Consider the following 17,080-nt stretch of genomic DNA (forward strand, 5'->3'; position numbering starts at 1 on the left):
ATATAATAAAAAAATATGTATAATCCTATCTATAATATGTACATAATCATGTATAATCTATGTTATTTGTGTAAAAATCCTTTTTTAAAAAATAAAATAAAAAATATGTATATTATTACATAGTAAAGGGGTGGGGAGGAGGGGGGGATACATACTTTTGAGTAGTAGCATAAATTTGACGACAACATAATACCCAATATAGTCCCACAAGTGGAATATAGGGAGGATACAGTATACGAAAACCCTACCTCTACCTTGACAGGTGAGGTTGTTTCTGGTAGACCCTTGACTAGCAGCATAAATTTGACGACAACAACATAATACCCAATATAATCCCACAAATGGGTTATAGAGAATATAGAGTATATGAAAACATTACCGCTACCTTGACAGGTGAAGTTGTTTTTGATAGACCCTCGGCTAGTAGCATAAATTTTAGAAGCATAATAATAACATTTTCCCATAAGCACTTTTGAAACTTCAACGACCAAGCACAAATTGCTACTCTATTATTAGTAAAAGTGTTTTTCAAATTCATTTGTCAAACATTCACAAGACTTGAAAAAACAAAATTTCAATAACACAGCAGACATCAGTATAAAGGAAATTGAATTTCATCTTTTGCTTCAGAATCAACATTTCTAATGTGAAGAAATAGTACATGAAGCTAGTGATTAGATAAGGCAATTTGTAGTGTAAAATTGCTATGACAATACATACCAAGACTCCAATATATACAACAAAAAATTAGACAAAATTGACACCTAAAGAATCTTATGAAGAACTTGAATACTGACCTTTTTTTGGGAAACAACAGCTATAACATTCATCTTTCACAGTTCCTAACCCCGCGATTTTGATATACTGAAAACAGGGAAGGAAAAAAATGTAAAAATTTTGCTCACGTCAAAATTTTCAATTGGAATTAGGATCTTTATTTCCAGCAATGATTTTTCTATGACGCTTGGATTTCCTCTCTCTCCCACGCTTCGTGGGAATCTTTTTGATTGGAGTGGTTATGACAGTTGATGTTGGAACAAATGGTGAGGTATGCCGGGCTTCAAGAATTACAGGAGGTGGAGGATGAACGACTATACTTGCACGAGGTGGAGTCGGACGCTCAAGAATGTCTCTGTGATACCCCTGCAGATAGCAAAAGAAAAGGACAGACAATTAATCTAGCACTTAACAGAGATAGTACAGCTCGTTGCGGTTGAAATAAGCATTTGCATAGTGTGGTATACAGCATGCAGGAAGTATATCAAAAAAGGTCATCTTGACAAGTAGCTTTTACTATTAGTTCATCTAATTCAACTAGTTGGAACAGTGATAGAAATTACGTATAGCGTGTTCTTCTACTTGAACCATATCAGGCGCAAGCATTAGCATTTAATGAACTTTTTGCGCAAATGTTCAAGGCATGAAGGCTGTTCTCATTTTATTTTTTAAACTGAAAATCCAAAAGGTAAAGATATAAAGAGCACCTGAATCACAAAGTTACGTCGTTCGCAGTCTAAGAACATATTCACAGTCCAATTTGTCTTTGACATGATCTTATCTCTTACAATGGCAAAGCTTATTTGGTCTCTTGGAGTAAAACGGTCCACTTCGTTGAACCAAAGACAAGTAAAAAGATTGGAGATTGGAATGTGCTCCCTTATTATTACACATCCCTCAGGGACATCTGCATATAAATAGTAGGTTACATGGTTACCAATTTGAAATCTGTGGCTACATTAGGTTGGTGAATCGGAAGGAATTATAAGAAGAACGTAAGGAAGATGAGAAAAAATATAAACCAGGTATTTACCACTTGTAATAGGAAGTTTAGCCCGGGAATATGGAGTTAGTCCTTCCTTTTTATAGAATTCAACCTGGAAGTCGATGGAAGCATTATCAAACTTTGCAGCTGCCTTATTAGCTTCTGCTTCTACAAAAACATCATAACGTTTGTAGTGCCTTGATATTGCAAAGCTTGCATTTTTTCTCCACAAGAACCTGACATTGAAACACTTCAGCGAATCAACGTGTGAAGAGCAATAAAAGGCAAATCTCTATCAACAAGCCAACATTCAGCATTTGTGAATTTTTATGACCATTAAACCGAAGGAATTCCCTTAAGATAGTTACCACTGATAAATCAGTCCAACCCGGCCCTTTCATACGCTGGGCACTACACTGTCATACAACAATGTGCTACATTCATGCATGAGTTACTCATATTTGTAAGATGTTGTAGATTGAAAAATCCTTCTTGGAGGACCCCTTGAATATTTGGTACAAGGGGTCAGACTGACAATTCTAAGAGTGCCCAAATTTGGGGAAGCAACAACCATCTCCAATAATGCAGACTCCACCGGCATCTATATTCTTCTTTTTCTGTTGACATGTTGCTTAAGCACGTGAAGACTACACTAACAAAACCATTTTTCGCTTATAAAAAAAACATGCAAATGCTACTATGAATAAGAACCACACCACCCGGGCCAGGACAAGATGCTTATATTCTTCTTATAGTCAACTTTGGTTAGAGAACTTTGGGAAATACGTCCCAATACAAACTTGCAGGAAACACTATTTTGTTTTTGTTCTTTCTAAAAGGAACACTAGAAGCCCATTTACGTAAATGCATCAGTATCACTAAAGTTTAAGGGAGAAACCCGGTGTCTTTAGTCAAGAGACTGAAGCCAACCCATAGAAGGGGAAATGGAGGCCAACTATGATTTTTTTTGTTTTGCATATAGGGCAAGTAGATTGGGTATAAGATGTACCTTTCAAGTATTTGATATGGATCCACGACAAGCTCAAGTTTTCCATCAATCCATAGAGAATAACGAGCACTAGGAAAAAGCCTGTGGAGTAGAAGCTTTGGGACCTGCAGTGGCAAAAAATATATGTCAAAGAATCTATCTAGTCACTCAGCTAAACACGTGAATGATTTGGTTTTCAAACAGTAAATTTGCTATCCAGACCAAAACAGCTAACTGATCATTTACACGGTGAAATACTGAGTGTACCAAAAGGCTAAAAATGGGCAGAAATATAAAAACAACAGCAAGTTCCAAATGAAAGGGAGTAAAACGCAGGATAGATTTGTTACTCTAATCGATGTAGAAATGCACAAACCTTACCTACTAGAAGACTGACATGCAGATAAAAACAAGACGAAAGAATCCCCTATCGAGTGAAGAATGGATATAAAAGAACTAGTGGAATCCTGGATAAGAGTTGAGCTCAACTATAGAATTTGGTTGGGGAAGAGTATTAATAATCCTGCTAAACACGTGAAATACTGAGTGTACCAAAAGGCTAAAAATGGGCAGAAATATAAAAACAACAGCAAGTTCCAAATGAAAGGGAGTAAGAAGCAGGATAGATTTGTTACTCTAATCGATGTAGAAATGCACAAATCTTCCCTACTAGAAGACTGACATGCAGATAAAATAAAGACAAAAGAATCCCCTATCGAGTGAAGAATGGATATAAAAGAACTTGTGGAATCCTGGATAAGAGTTGAGCTCAACTATAGAATGGTTGGGGAAGAGTATTAATAATCCTGGTGCTCTTCACATTAAGCAGAGAAGGTAATTCCTAATACTGCAATAAAGAAAAGACTACTACGTAATATTTATCTATTCTTTAGTAGTGCTAAGAAGTGATACAATGCAGAATACAAAGACAAATAGGAACTTACACTTCCAGAATTGTAGATCAAAACTATGATAACAGAGGAGACGTTGGATTTAGATTGCTAAAGTAACTTAGTCAATCATTATATAGTCTCTTTCTCCATAAGGTAATAAAAAATAGGAAAGAAATTATAAAAGATACCAATATCATTAAGGCATAGCCAAAGCAAAAGAGAAAATGCCTTCTGCAGCTAGAATATGAATGGTATGTTTGTGCATCAAACAAGAATTTGAGTAATCTTGAAAACAAATGTACTTTGTGCTTGCTCATTACAGTAGACAATGGAACTCTAAATATTTCCATGTATAGACCCATCTAGAATTGAACCAAGAGCCTGTTCAGATTTTTCTTTTTTCTTTTTTTGAGAAAGGTAACAAAAATGCCCAAGAGCCTGTTCAGACTGCTGACTTAGATCTCAAATGCAAAAGTCTCCATTTAGGCGGAAAGTTGGATAAGGATTCAAATTTCACATCTAAGTAGGAAACGTATTTGACTAAAGGATAAGGAGGTAGAACTGTAGAAGAAATGCACTTGTTAGAAAGCTTGAAGTACCTGAATTCATCCTTCATATAATTATGTTCAGAATTGTTTATAGAAACAAACTGCCATGACGAGTTCAAGGTTATCATGAACTCGCCCCTTTCTTTTAATTGTATTCATTTTCTTCAAAATATTTTTCACAAATGAACATTTAATATGATTGCATACATTTATTTTAAGCAACTCAGAGAAACTGGCTTAATATATGACTGCATAGATCTAGAAGGTTTAAGAACTCCAGCAGTTATCCACTCCTAACATTGTTACTTTGCCATCTATTTGACAAAAAATTTCTAATGCATCCAATGTACTCTTATTTTCAGAAGCCTGAAAAGTCCCAAGCACTCCCATATATACACATCCCCTATTGGTTATGCCTGCAAAATCCAACTCTTATTAAATAGGCAATGTACCATTACGAACATTTACCTTTCCATTTCGCCTTGGATCGTCATAGGGTAGATTATGAACAACAACAATTCTCCATAAACCAATTCTCATGCTACTATTCAGTTCACTTGAATTTCTCAAAAATGCTTCTGTTTGCTCGTCCACGAACATATAGAAGCAGACATTTTTCTTTGTATATTCACTGGTATTCTTTGGTTGCCGTATCAAATCAAAAGCCCCTATCAAGAATATATTTGATAAAACTACAGTGCATCAGATACAAGAGGGAAATGTAACAATGAACGAACTGAAAGATCAATACCAAATATTGCCGATGCCACCACAACACCTTGACAAGATTCCATCTCAAGAAGGTCAGAATCATCAATGTCAAAACCTGTCTGATGTCCAGGCCTGATTCCTCTGACAAAACTGTCAATTGGTTGTGTAATGGAAAATAGAAAATACAGTAAATTAGAGGATCTTGTGAAAATTGCAGTAAATTAGAGGATCTTGTGAAATTGCAGTAATCTTTATCATTACCATCTAATTAACATATTAAGGGAAAAGGCGTTCAAAGTTTGAAAAAAAAAGTGAGTGAAGCCTTATGTTCATAAAGTAGAGAAAATATCATACCCACAATGCACACTCATGGACTCTCTTATGTCATAAGAATCATTCCTCTGAATCAGCGAAGGATATCCACAGAAATCTGAACCTCCAAACTCGGTTTTAATCTGATTTTCTTCATGGATGTAAGTCAAATTGCTAACACCAGGAGAAAAGGACGGTGCATCAGGCATTAGTGCAATAGCTTGTTCAACAGGAAGGTAGCACACCGGACATGCTGAAAACAAAAGCAAAAGGAAACTGAGGTTCAGCATTTAGTACTTATATTTCTGACCTTCAATCTAGTCTAAGGAGAAAAATTTCAGAGTATTACGAGACTTTCAAACTTACGCCGTGGTCCAGTCCTCTTCTTATCTGCTGGTGGGGGTGGCAACGTGAAGCCTTCACATGGATTTCCAGGGGGAAGAGTGTATCCTTTGAAATATACAGGAGGAGAGGGAGGAAGAACGGGAGGAGGAGGTGGTGGAGGAGGAGGTTGGACAGTTGACGCACTTCGGCCAACATTATTTCTTTGTATCGACTCAATACCCCTAAAAATATATTTATGTACAGTTTCTGGAGCAAACATCCTATTACTTTGTTCTACTGCAACTTCACCTGAAAATGAGTTGAAAATTTGATCATTGCCGAAGGCAGAAAAGAAGATTTGAGTGGTGAAAATGTACAAGCACCAACATATAAAAAAGCCGAATCAAAAGCATTCCCTTAACAACAGAAGTAGAAAATTGAATTATACAGGTGTTCATTGAGAATCTTCAGTGTAAACTAGCCAAAATCAGGAAAATTTCCTCAATTAAAAAAATGTTGGAAATACAGCCAAATGCCATGAATTTCAAGGCAACCAATTAATATTTACCAAAACTAAAACACTATAACCACCAGACAACACCACATAAGAGCCTATCAAAAGCTCTTATGACATTAACTCTAAGAAATGACAACAACAACAACAACATACCCAGAGTAATCCCATAAGTGGGGTCTGGGAAGGGTGGTGTGCATGCAGACCTTACCCCTACCTTGAAGGTAGGTAGGTTGTTTCCGATAAACTCGTAGAAATAACACAAATAAGATTTTCGATTTTGTACTACCACTTCATAAGTAAATTCTCCATCTCATTATTTCCAAGTGCATGAACACCAAACTATAACTAAAGCTTTGGTCAGCATAAAAGATTTGACATGATCTAGTATGGAATAATGGATCCTCCGCCACTTTAAACTAAAAGTTGGAGCCAAAAATCCTACCAATATGATATGAAACATCTCAAAAAAGTGGCAAATGTACAAAAGTGTAGAGACCAAACCTTTGCCAACATACAAGACCCACAGAAAAGCTGCAGCAGAAACAACACAGAGTAGCAACATCCCGACATTCTTTCGAGGGGCAAATTTGCAGATCCAGAGAAACAATCCTTCTTTCTCCTTAAACACTTTTGGAGGCTTTCTTGGTATAGGGGGTGTTGTTTGGATTGGTGATGAACTATTCTGAAATAGTTGTTGTTGCAAAGAACCATAACTTCCTGAAGAACGAAGACCCAATGACCCTGTAGTCATTGTTGTCCCCTCAATCCTAAAACTTCACCTCCCATTGCCCCCCTCCACTCATCCACATCAGAAAAAAGTTCCACTTTATCTTCTTAAAGTATGAATCTTTTCACTAAATTTCACCTCCAAATTTCGAACACTTCAACAACATCAGCTCAAAACACCAGAAACTTCTCCTCACTATACGAATCTTGTAATGCCAATCTAACAAAAAAATGCACCAAATTTTGAACACTTCAACAAAATCAACTCAAAAACGTCAGAAATTTTTCCCCACTACACGAATCTGGTAATGCCAATCTAATACCAAAAAATTCACCAAGAAAAGTGATACCCAATTAACCAAACGATCTCTAGAGTTACAATCAATCCTCTCCTGCTTATTTATCGATCTAATAACAACAACCCACTTCACCAAAACTCTCAATTTAGAGTCTTAAATACTAAAAATGCAAAAAAAAAAAAAGAGTTTGTCATTTTACAGCAAGTGAAGATAAAGAGTTTGCTTCTTTATCTCAAATACAAACTACCCAAAACCAGAAAGAATACAAACTATCTATACATCAATTCAATCCTACCAGTCAAAAATTGGTAAAAAAAAAATTTAAAAAAACCTTAAATATACAAAATTGCAATGGCAATAAATTACAAATGACACTGAAATTGAGATGGGGCTAAAAGAAATGATTTCTAGGGTTTAGTGAAACCTATCAAATCTCAGATCACAGTTCACGAGTAATAATTTTTTATATTTTCCATTTTTGAGGAAGATATTTCTGCAAATTTTAGTTTTGTTATTTATACTGTTCTATATATATAATTGAATGCTAGCATGCGCCATGTGCGCGTGATAACTGGATGGTTGTCTGTAAACAGCTTGTTTGATTATAGAGTGTAATATATAAACAAAACGCCTCGTTTGATGCGGTGGATAAGGTAAAATAGTTTTGGGATAAATTTTTAATAATTCTTAAATTATTTGTTTGGTTACAAAGTGTGGATAACTTATCTCAGGATTAATAATTATGACTGAGATAAGTTATCTTTTCCTTTCAGTTGTATAGTAATTTTGGGATAATTTATCCCAGAATAAATGAGGTAAATGACAAAAATATCACTTTAAATCCTTTTTATACATCATTTTTCACATTCATAAAGGTATTTTTTTAAAACGAATAATTTATTCTTAAAATTTATATAATGCATATTATTTTGAATGCAACAAATCAAACACTCAATAAAAAATAATCCATCATAACTTATTCCGTCATAACTAATCTTATCATAACTTGTATTCAAATCAAACGGCCCCTAAAACTTTAACGTCAACTGGCAAATAAACATTTCAATATTTATACATATTAATTTGGTGTTCGTTGGCAACGAAAAATTTTAATTCATTTTTATTGTATCTCGTGGATACCTAATGCTTATGTGGCACGTAAATTTTTGAAGGTATTTAGATGATCATTTTGTAAGTTGGTGTTCAATTGATACACTGAAAATGAGTTGAGATGTGTCTAGTCGTGCATATTCAAAGTTGGAGTGTTTATTTATTAGTTGAGATCAAGTTTGAGCGTTAGTTTGTGTATTATGTTTAAGTATAATGTTTGTTTTGATTGTTGTTAGTTAAATTTTATTATATCGTATTATTAAGTTCATTGTTTTGTATTTATTTTTAAAAAATCATATTTTACGTAACTACTGATTTGGTGTGATACTGACGTTATCTTTTTTTTCTCTCTTTATTTAATATCTAAAGAATTGTATTTTAGCATTTACTATACCTTTTTTTTTTAACCCCAAGATAGCACGCAACCGCTACAAACTCTACCACAGCCTCTGCCTTTCGGGTGAGCACTCTGTGCGCACCAGGTAAATTCCCCACTTTGTAATAGCCTACAAATCATACAGAGAATGTAAACCGCACTAGGCAAGCCCTATGCGATGGGCTTGACTCAAAAGGCATTGAGGGGGGATCGATTTCTGGTCATCCGTGTGGATAACCACACTCCAAACCAATTGAGTCATCCCGAAGGACATTTGCTATACCTTGTTTTTATGATAGCTCAACATTATATCTTACTTTTCATGTAGATTTATTTTTCAAATTGATGATAAATGATATTATGTAACGATATAAAAGTAATATAATTTATCCAAATGTTATATTTATCAAAATAATATATATGGTAGTACAATTTTGTAACATCCATCCAAACAAGGTATAAGGCCGGATTGATTAACGGTTTTTACATTACTGTTAAGATAATCAAGTACTGTTAGGTGACAGTTTAGCTTATTAATCGCGTCATTAACGGTGTTTTTTCACTTACACTTTATTTAACTTGCAAGTTTAGCTTGTTGTGGAGTTTAAAAGGTATTTATTATTAATTTTATAACTTCTATTTAAATATGTACTTGTTTATTTATAAGATAATTTGCTTTTAACATTTAAATTAGTATTTATTAACTATTTTTAATCCGTTAAGTCAAACGGAATTTAAGTTATGTCACAAATTTAGATTAATTGAAGCCTTGATGTGAGTACTGACGACGAGTGAAAAACTAGTAAAAAAATATATAAAAAAAGAAGTTACCATATTTGACGTGCTTATTAACTTTAATTAATTAGGGTAGGTTTGCTTTGAAAATATTTTTTTAAAGTTAAAGGTTCTTTCTACCCCATAAAGATTGGGATAAGGTATAAGTATATTTTATTTTCTCTAAATTCCACTTATGAAATTATATTGATATATTATTATTTTTATTGTTGTTAGAATATATCTTCCAGATAAATACTTATTCAAATCGAGGGTTTTTTTCAAATAAAATATGTTAACCTTGATAGTTAAAAGTCAAAGAAAAATTATATACATATAATTTAATCATGTCTTTATTAATTTGATATAAATATTCCATACAAATATAATTTTACCTGTCTTCAATGTGTCTAACATGTTTGCAAATGTGACCATAAATTAGCAAGTCCTTAAATAGGAAAGGTCACCAAATCTTTCAAACTTGTTTGCTATGTGTCCACATATTGATGAAAAATATAATTATTATTTTTATTAATATAGAAGGAAAGCAGGCAGAAAAAAGGACCAATAATTATTAAGCATAAAAGGAAACAAATATACTAAATATGAAGAGAAAAAGGTGTCCTTTAATGGGTCCCAAAATGTGCAATCTAAATAAAAGAAACTTTAATTTTATTTTAATTTTGAAAATTAAATAACTAACGATCAGTATAATTCTACGAGTAAGATTCGAAAAAAATAATATGTATACAAATTTTATTCTTATCTTAAAAAAATATAAAAATATTATTTTAATATACTCTCAACTCAAATAAAATATGAAATCATTAAATTAGTCAAATGACCTTTGTCATTCTATTGGGGTATCTTTCCATTTCTATGAAAGTATATTATTCATAAGTCAATATAATACAATCAAGTCTATGTCTAAATGTAAAGTTTTCAAATAAAGTGGACAATTTGGAGAAAAAAAAGGAAATTATTTTATATTCCTACTAACAATTTAAATGAAAGAAAATAATCCTATGGAAAAAAGTTGTTATTTTTATTAGTCTCCCCTTTTAAAGAACTTTTAACATGTTATAAATCATGTGTGCTTTTATTTAATTCTCACGTAATTAGTTTTTTTTCTTAAAAATATACTCTCTTTTTTATTCTTTTCATTTCATGAAGATAAAAAAAGGTGGGATTGTAGTATTACCGACTATCAATATTATTCACTTTCAACTTACATATAACATAACCTCTAGATAGGAAGGTTTGATGATCGAGAATTAGAATAAAAGATTGACCGAGTATTATTACATTTTTATGTGGGAGATTGGGGGGTGTCATGATCCAAATCTGGGTGTGATGACACTCATCTCAATCCACCGAGACAAGTCGACCTAATACCAACGAAAAGTAAATGCGGAAGAAAATAAAATGAACCGAACTTTAACTTAATCAAAAACATGTAAAATAAACTCAAAATCCCCTAAGATTGATTGTCACGTATACAACCCACTAATACATTGCCGAAGTACGAAAGGAAATACAATCACAATGTCTTTGTCTCTAATATAGGACTAAAACATAATAAAAGAGTAAGAAGTTTCCGTTAGATGGATGTAAACAGCTACTTCAACACTTGAAATGATAGCCTCAGATGTGGTAGAAAATGCTGGGAGATTAAGGAGGTCCGGGCTCACAGCCTACATAAGTGTAGAAACAAGGGTGATTACCAAACAACACGGTACTCAGCAAGTGGACAGCTAAAACTAAGCAAAGCTCAATAGATTACAAGTACTCTTGTCCTCTCAACCGAACCTCCTCAACTACAACCTGTATAAAAACTAGCCAAACTCTACATGTTTGTATAGTAATGATACGTAGTTCACGAATACTCAACAATAATATCAACAATTAAATCATATCAAGTCAAATTCAGCAAACATGAAGCAATGAGAGGTAAACATAATTCACATCATAAATGTGCAATGCAATGTAATGAAATAATCCATGTCTGTCCTATCGGTACACATCCACTGAATCACAATCTGGAACCCATAGGGGACATTTCTATCCATGTAACCTGCCACAGAGCGTGTGGCCTGTCCCCTCAATATACATATCCTGCCACAGAGCATGTGGCCCTACCCCTTTATTTCATAATACCTACCACGGAGCATGTGGCCCGATCCTTTTTTATTTTATATCATTTTCAGTCTCAGTACAGTATATCAAAACCAATACAATCAATTCATGTTCATATAATTCACGATAATAGCATGATATCAACAATAATTTTTACACCTCATATCAATATAGTCATTTCACATATCCAAGATAAGTCAATAATCTCATCACATCGATCACATCAATACACGTTATTAGATTGTCATTTTATACCTCTCATCCCCATTTTAAGGTCAATCATACAGCCAATAACCCAATCTAATTCTATTTACTCCCAACGCACATAACAAGAAAATACTAACATTTACAAGCTTAAATAGAGATTTAGAAGTTTACTTGCCTCAAATAATCAAGCAATCACTCCGGGACTTGAGCTTTCCCATTTTGTTAGGCTTCCAAATTAATGTAATCTAATCAAATAAATAATCACAATAAGATTTCAAAATTAACAACACCATATTACTATATGTCTAGTCTAGATCCAAAAACTCAATCAAATCTATAATCGAGTTCCTAATTTCAATGTCAATTAGCATATCAACTCTCATATTTCTTAACTTTCAAGCCTAGGTTAAGTTCCAATTTCTCCAATATCATAAAATTTAGTGAAATTCATATAATATAATACACTTTACATTTAATTACATATCTCAATATATAAAAACTCAATTTAATAATAACTCAAATAGAAGCCACTAACAACATCCTCTCCTCCACCATAACTATTGTTCAATGTTTGTAATCATTACAAACATTATTATATATAAAAAGATTCTTATATCATCCTGCCAAATTCTATAAGCACCAAAACCTTAACACATTCATATGGCCCTACACAACTTTCACTTTTCCTTACATTAGCATAGATTATAAATATATTGAAGGAGTAAATTTACTCAAAAGCATCTAATCTGTAGTATTCAAGGTCCTCGCTTCAACGCCTTGATGAGAAACTAATTTTGAAACTCCCGTGTTCGTGTTCTCCTTCGTTTCTAGGTAAACTGTTGATAATATTAATTTACCTGTTAAACCCTTTTATTTAAAATCTCCTCTTGTATATGGGTTAAGTAGTATAAGATATTGACTAAATTAATAATTTAGCCCATCAATTAAATTAATTATCTAAAATTACCTATTAACTAATTAATCGAAGTTGCCAAAAAGTCCAAATTTTCAACTTAAATTTACGAAAAGGATCTTTTATAAAAGGAGCAGGACTCATTGTCGAAATAACCGAATGGGTCATTAGAGGGGGGTGGGGCTAGCCTCCTTCTCTTCTCTTCTCCTTATTAATTAGGATTATTATATAGTAGTTGCATAATCTTTTATTGTTCAATTTGTATTATTATAAGCAAGAGAAAAGACATAAAGTCACTATTAAAGTTGTTTTTTTTTTCAAAAAGATACCTTAACTTTGCGGTCGTCCTATTACCCTTATGAACAATTTTAAAGTAATAGTATTGCCTAATTTTTCGATCTGCCCCACTTTTAAAAAAAGAATTAATGTCATGCACTAGTTATTATGTGACACGCCTTAGTTTAAATTATTATTTTTAATTTTAAGTCTTTCTTTATTCTTTTTCTCTCTCTAACTTTTTGACTTCCCCCTTCCCCCACCACCCACCTCATGTTCCAGCCCCTCCCCCAATTTTCTTTCTTTCTTCTTCTTCACCTTCCACCCTCACCGCCACCCCCACCCCTCCACGTTCAAGCCCTCCTCCATTTTTTTTCTATTTTTTCTTCTTCAATCAACTTCCTTTCTTCTTAATGACACATTAATTAAGAAGGTCACATTAATTAATATTATAGATAAAAAAAATAGTGAAGTAGATCATAAAAGTGGAGGAAAAATTTAAAGTATTTGTCGCCGAAAAATATTTTTTAGCCAGATAAAATAGTGACCAGTAATGATTATCTCCCTTTGCATTTTTTTCTTTGACGTTTTATTATCTTTTCATCATCTTTATCAAAAAAAATTAAACACCAATGACGAAATTTATTATCAATGTAGCGCAAAAAGCATCTCTTTGTCGTCGGAAAATGCTTTTTCACCGGATAAAATGGTGATCAATAGTAACCATCTTCTTCTTTATTTTTTCTTGTCATTTTTATTAACTTTTCATCATTCCTATTAAAAAAAATCAAACACGAAGACGAAAATCACTATCAACGCGTTGAAGAAGACTGGAAAGACAGAATTCAATAGAAAATAAAAATTTAAAACGGAAAGAAAAATAAAAATAAAAATAAAAATAAAAAAGTAATGAAATGATTGGTTCTGGAAAGAAAAAAAATTGTTCACGCGCGTTAGCTGTGTGTTCACAAACGCTTGGGCCAAATTGGATTAAAATGGCATATTTACAAAGATATTAAATAGTTTTGTGGGGTAATAGAACACACACAATGTTTTGTATCTTGCTATCATATTTTCTTGTAATTCTGCTTTGAAAAATATTTTCTTTGACTCGAGAGTTCATCGATTAATAATTTCTCTATCTTACAGAAATAGAAATAAAGTTTGTACATATATATTCTACATTTTTTTTAGTTAACTTATAAAATTACATTAAATATGTCTAGATATGTATCATCAAAATGTCAAAGGAATCTAGAGAATTAGACATTAATATAAAATAATTTTTCATTTTGCCAGCTCAAAGAATTGGAAAATAAACAAATCTGTTTGATGGACAGCCAAATTCAAGATTCAAGTTTATTTTGACCTCTTGAAATATATATAGAAATAAAAATTCATTATTCTAATTACTAATTTTTGGGGCAGATGTCTATTTTGGCACTATATATTTATTTATCATTACTTATTTTTATATTGTTTCAATCAGTATGCTTCCATTTTTTTTTCTCTGAAAAATATGAGTGATGTATACATTTTAACAAAGAAAATGTCAAGTATTAAAATATTTTCCTTTTCCAATCATTAGGAGAATTTCCATTTTATACAAATTTATTGATTTATTATAATTAATATAAGATAGCTGCAGATAACCAATAAGCTAAGATATTAGTTGAGTTCATTGAATTGGATCAAAATCTTTATGTTTACTTTTTTATTGCAAGTCTCTTTAAACATCTAATAATTTAATGAAAATTACTGAATGATAAAAAATATTAATAAAATATAAAAGTGAATTTGTTTTCTACTAGCCACCAACTTTTGCAAGTTGAAGCTAACTGTGTGCCTAAGCAAGAATGTTTTTTCCTTAGATTACATTATTATTGTGTTTGAACGCCTCTTTCTTTTTTTCCTTTTTCCTTTTTTATTTTTTACAAAAACTTTTGACTTAGACTAAAAATTTAAGTTGAATTGTCAAGTTTTTAGTCTTAAACTGAGTGCATGTACAACACTTGATAACTTGATCAAGATCTTGCACAATTTATTCAACCATGTTGTATAACTTGCTCACGTTCTTGTTATGTCAAGTCAGTCAAAATTACTAGACTCGAGATCGCTAAAGGGATGGTGGATAAGGAAGGCAGATGAAATTTGCTAAAAGAAACTTTTGTATCACAGAGAACCTTGATATATTTTGTTTGATTATTTACATATAAATGACACCCTATTTATACTACCTAGACACCTTGATGCGACTGTGTAAATATTAATTGTTACACAAATCTCTCAATATTTATAAGTAAATTTCATCTCTAGAATTCTCTATAAGGCTAGAAGGTTCTAAGAACTTTTTTAGAAATTCATAAGAATCTTAGATCTCTAAAAAGGAAAAAAAATCTCCATAATTTTCTAGAATCTTCTCATAAATGCTATCCTCCTTATATCATGAACAAACTTTGTGTCATGGCGCCTAATTAAGTGGCATGAAAACATGACGAATCATTACAAAATCTTTTAAAATTTATTTTGTAAAAAGTGTTATTGTGCTCACAATTTTTGTGTGACATTAGAGTTACGAAGTGTTTTACTTCCGAGAAAAACATTTTCACACAACTTTAAATTTAAGTATGACTATCGAATAAACACCTAAGAAAAAGATTGTAAGTATACATGTTAAATATTAGATCCCCTCATTGTTAGGTAGGTAGGACAACAAAAAAGGCATTACAAAACCTAAGAAATGACCTAACAAACACTCATGTTTACAAAAACAAAGAAACAATATTAGAAGGCCATGTTACTTGCTTGTTTGTAATTGTACGACATTAAAATTTGGTGTCCATACCGTCATATTCGATACATATGGTGATAGAGGGTAATAGATATTACGTGAAATAGTTATTGTGTGAGTATGTTGTCAGCACATGGCTAAAAAATTATTTATTCTAATTAAGAATAAAATAAATTTTTGCAAGTTTATATGACTATATTATCATATCATGATGAGAATTATGAAATTAAATTGCTTATAACTATAAAACAATATTTCTTTTTTAAAAAAGAAAATTTAAAATCACATCAAACAAATACAAGAAAGTTGTCACATTCAAATGATGAAGGTAATGTACTAATGCTCCAAAGGTTGTCAATGAAACGATTATATATATGCAAATTTTTACGTCCAAAATGATAAGTAAGACACAGTTTCTATTTTTTGACAATTGAAAGATATATTGTAACTCTATTATCTTCTTCTTTTTTCTTTCTTTTTAAAGTATTTTTGACAATTGAAATGTGTTTTTTATATGTTTTATTTGACTTAAAAGTCTATCAAAAATAACTTTTTTTTTCATAAAATAAGAATAAAATTGCATGCACATCTTTTTATATGTATGCAACTTTATCTTATATTGTGATGGTTGAAAGATTGTTTTCAATAGGAAAACAAATTAAAACAAACAAACAATCAAATGTAGCCCTTTTTTGGTTGGATTATCAAAATTTGTTTAACTAGTACTCCTATTTGGGATAGAACAAACAAAGAATCTAATAGAATCAATGAGTTTTTGCCAGAATAACTTCTTTCTTTCAACTACATTAACATGTTCATAAAATAATTTTGATTGCTGAAAAACACATGTTAAGTTGAAAGCAAACGACTTTCTTGAAGATCAATATTAGAGTTGAATGATGATTGAGTAACTTGAGCGAATGTTGTGGATTAGTTCGGTGATCCCCGAAAAGAGTACAACAACAATATATTCAATATAGTCGCAGAATCTGAAAAAGACTGATTCAAAAAAAAAAGAATTTGAAAAAAATAAAATGTACGCAGATTTTAAAACTAATGAAACTTTTATTGATGATAAATAAAAGAAGGATTATAATTATATATAGCTGAGAATATTCTCTAGGAGATTAAATCCTCAACAATCTTGTCTAATGTTTCATTTGTTTTTGTTATCGTATTATTTTAGTATTGCTACTATGTTCTCTTCTAGATCTTCATTGTTTTCAGCTTGATTTCTTTGCTTTGAATACTTATTTGTTATATGTTTTACTTGATCCAAGAGTATATCAGAACCAATATTTTTACGTTCACAATATGATTGTGTACAACACCATCCTCTATGGATCCCAGTTGCGAGATTACACAATGTATGTTGTTGTAAACTTTTCATGGACCAAATGTGTCTAATATAGCAAAC

General features: G+C 31.8%; 1 protein-coding gene across 2 annotated transcripts; it reads right to left on the reverse strand.

Moving 5' to 3' along the window:
- Positions 1-658: 658 nt before the first annotated feature.
- LOC129895574 (probable hexosyltransferase MUCI70) lies at positions 659-7,632 on the reverse strand. Of its 2 annotated transcripts, none has more exons than XM_055971299.1 (9): positions 6,557-7,632; positions 5,581-5,847; positions 5,257-5,467; positions 4,943-5,052; positions 4,660-4,883; positions 2,772-2,875; positions 1,811-1,998; positions 1,485-1,684; positions 659-1,143 (listed from the first exon to the last, which is right to left on the reverse strand). In XM_055971299.1, the coding sequence occupies exons 1-9, from the start codon at positions 6,804-6,806 to the stop codon at positions 916-918; spliced, it is 1,782 nt and encodes a 593-aa protein (XP_055827274.1). In that variant the 5' UTR covers positions 6,807-7,632; the 3' UTR covers positions 659-915. The 2 variants fall into 2 exon arrangements, with proteins under 2 accessions (XP_055827274.1, XP_055827275.1); XM_055971300.1 differs by having other exon boundaries at positions 4,660-4,859; positions 6,557-7,629.
- Between the last annotated feature and the right edge of the window lie 9,448 nt (positions 7,633-17,080).

Source organism: Solanum dulcamara, chromosome 7 (assembly GCF_947179165.1).
Source record: "Solanum dulcamara chromosome 7, daSolDulc1.2, whole genome shotgun sequence".
NCBI lineage: Eukaryota > Viridiplantae > Streptophyta > Magnoliopsida > Solanales > Solanaceae > Solanum > Solanum dulcamara.

Bases quoted from the DNA above. Each gene is read 5' to 3' on its own strand.
- LOC129895574 (XM_055971299.1), bottom strand. From the start codon at position 6,806: ATGACTACAGGGTCATTGGGTCTTCGTTCTTCAGGAAGTTATGGTTCT. The intron at 5,053-5,256 runs GTATGATATTTT...ACCAATTGACAG, and splicing joins TCCATGAGTGTGCATTGTGG to TTTTGTCAGAGGAATCAGGC. The intron at 1,144-1,484 runs GTGCTCTTTATA...TGCTATCTGCAG, and splicing joins GACGTAACTTTGTGATTCAG to GGGTATCACAGAGACATTCT.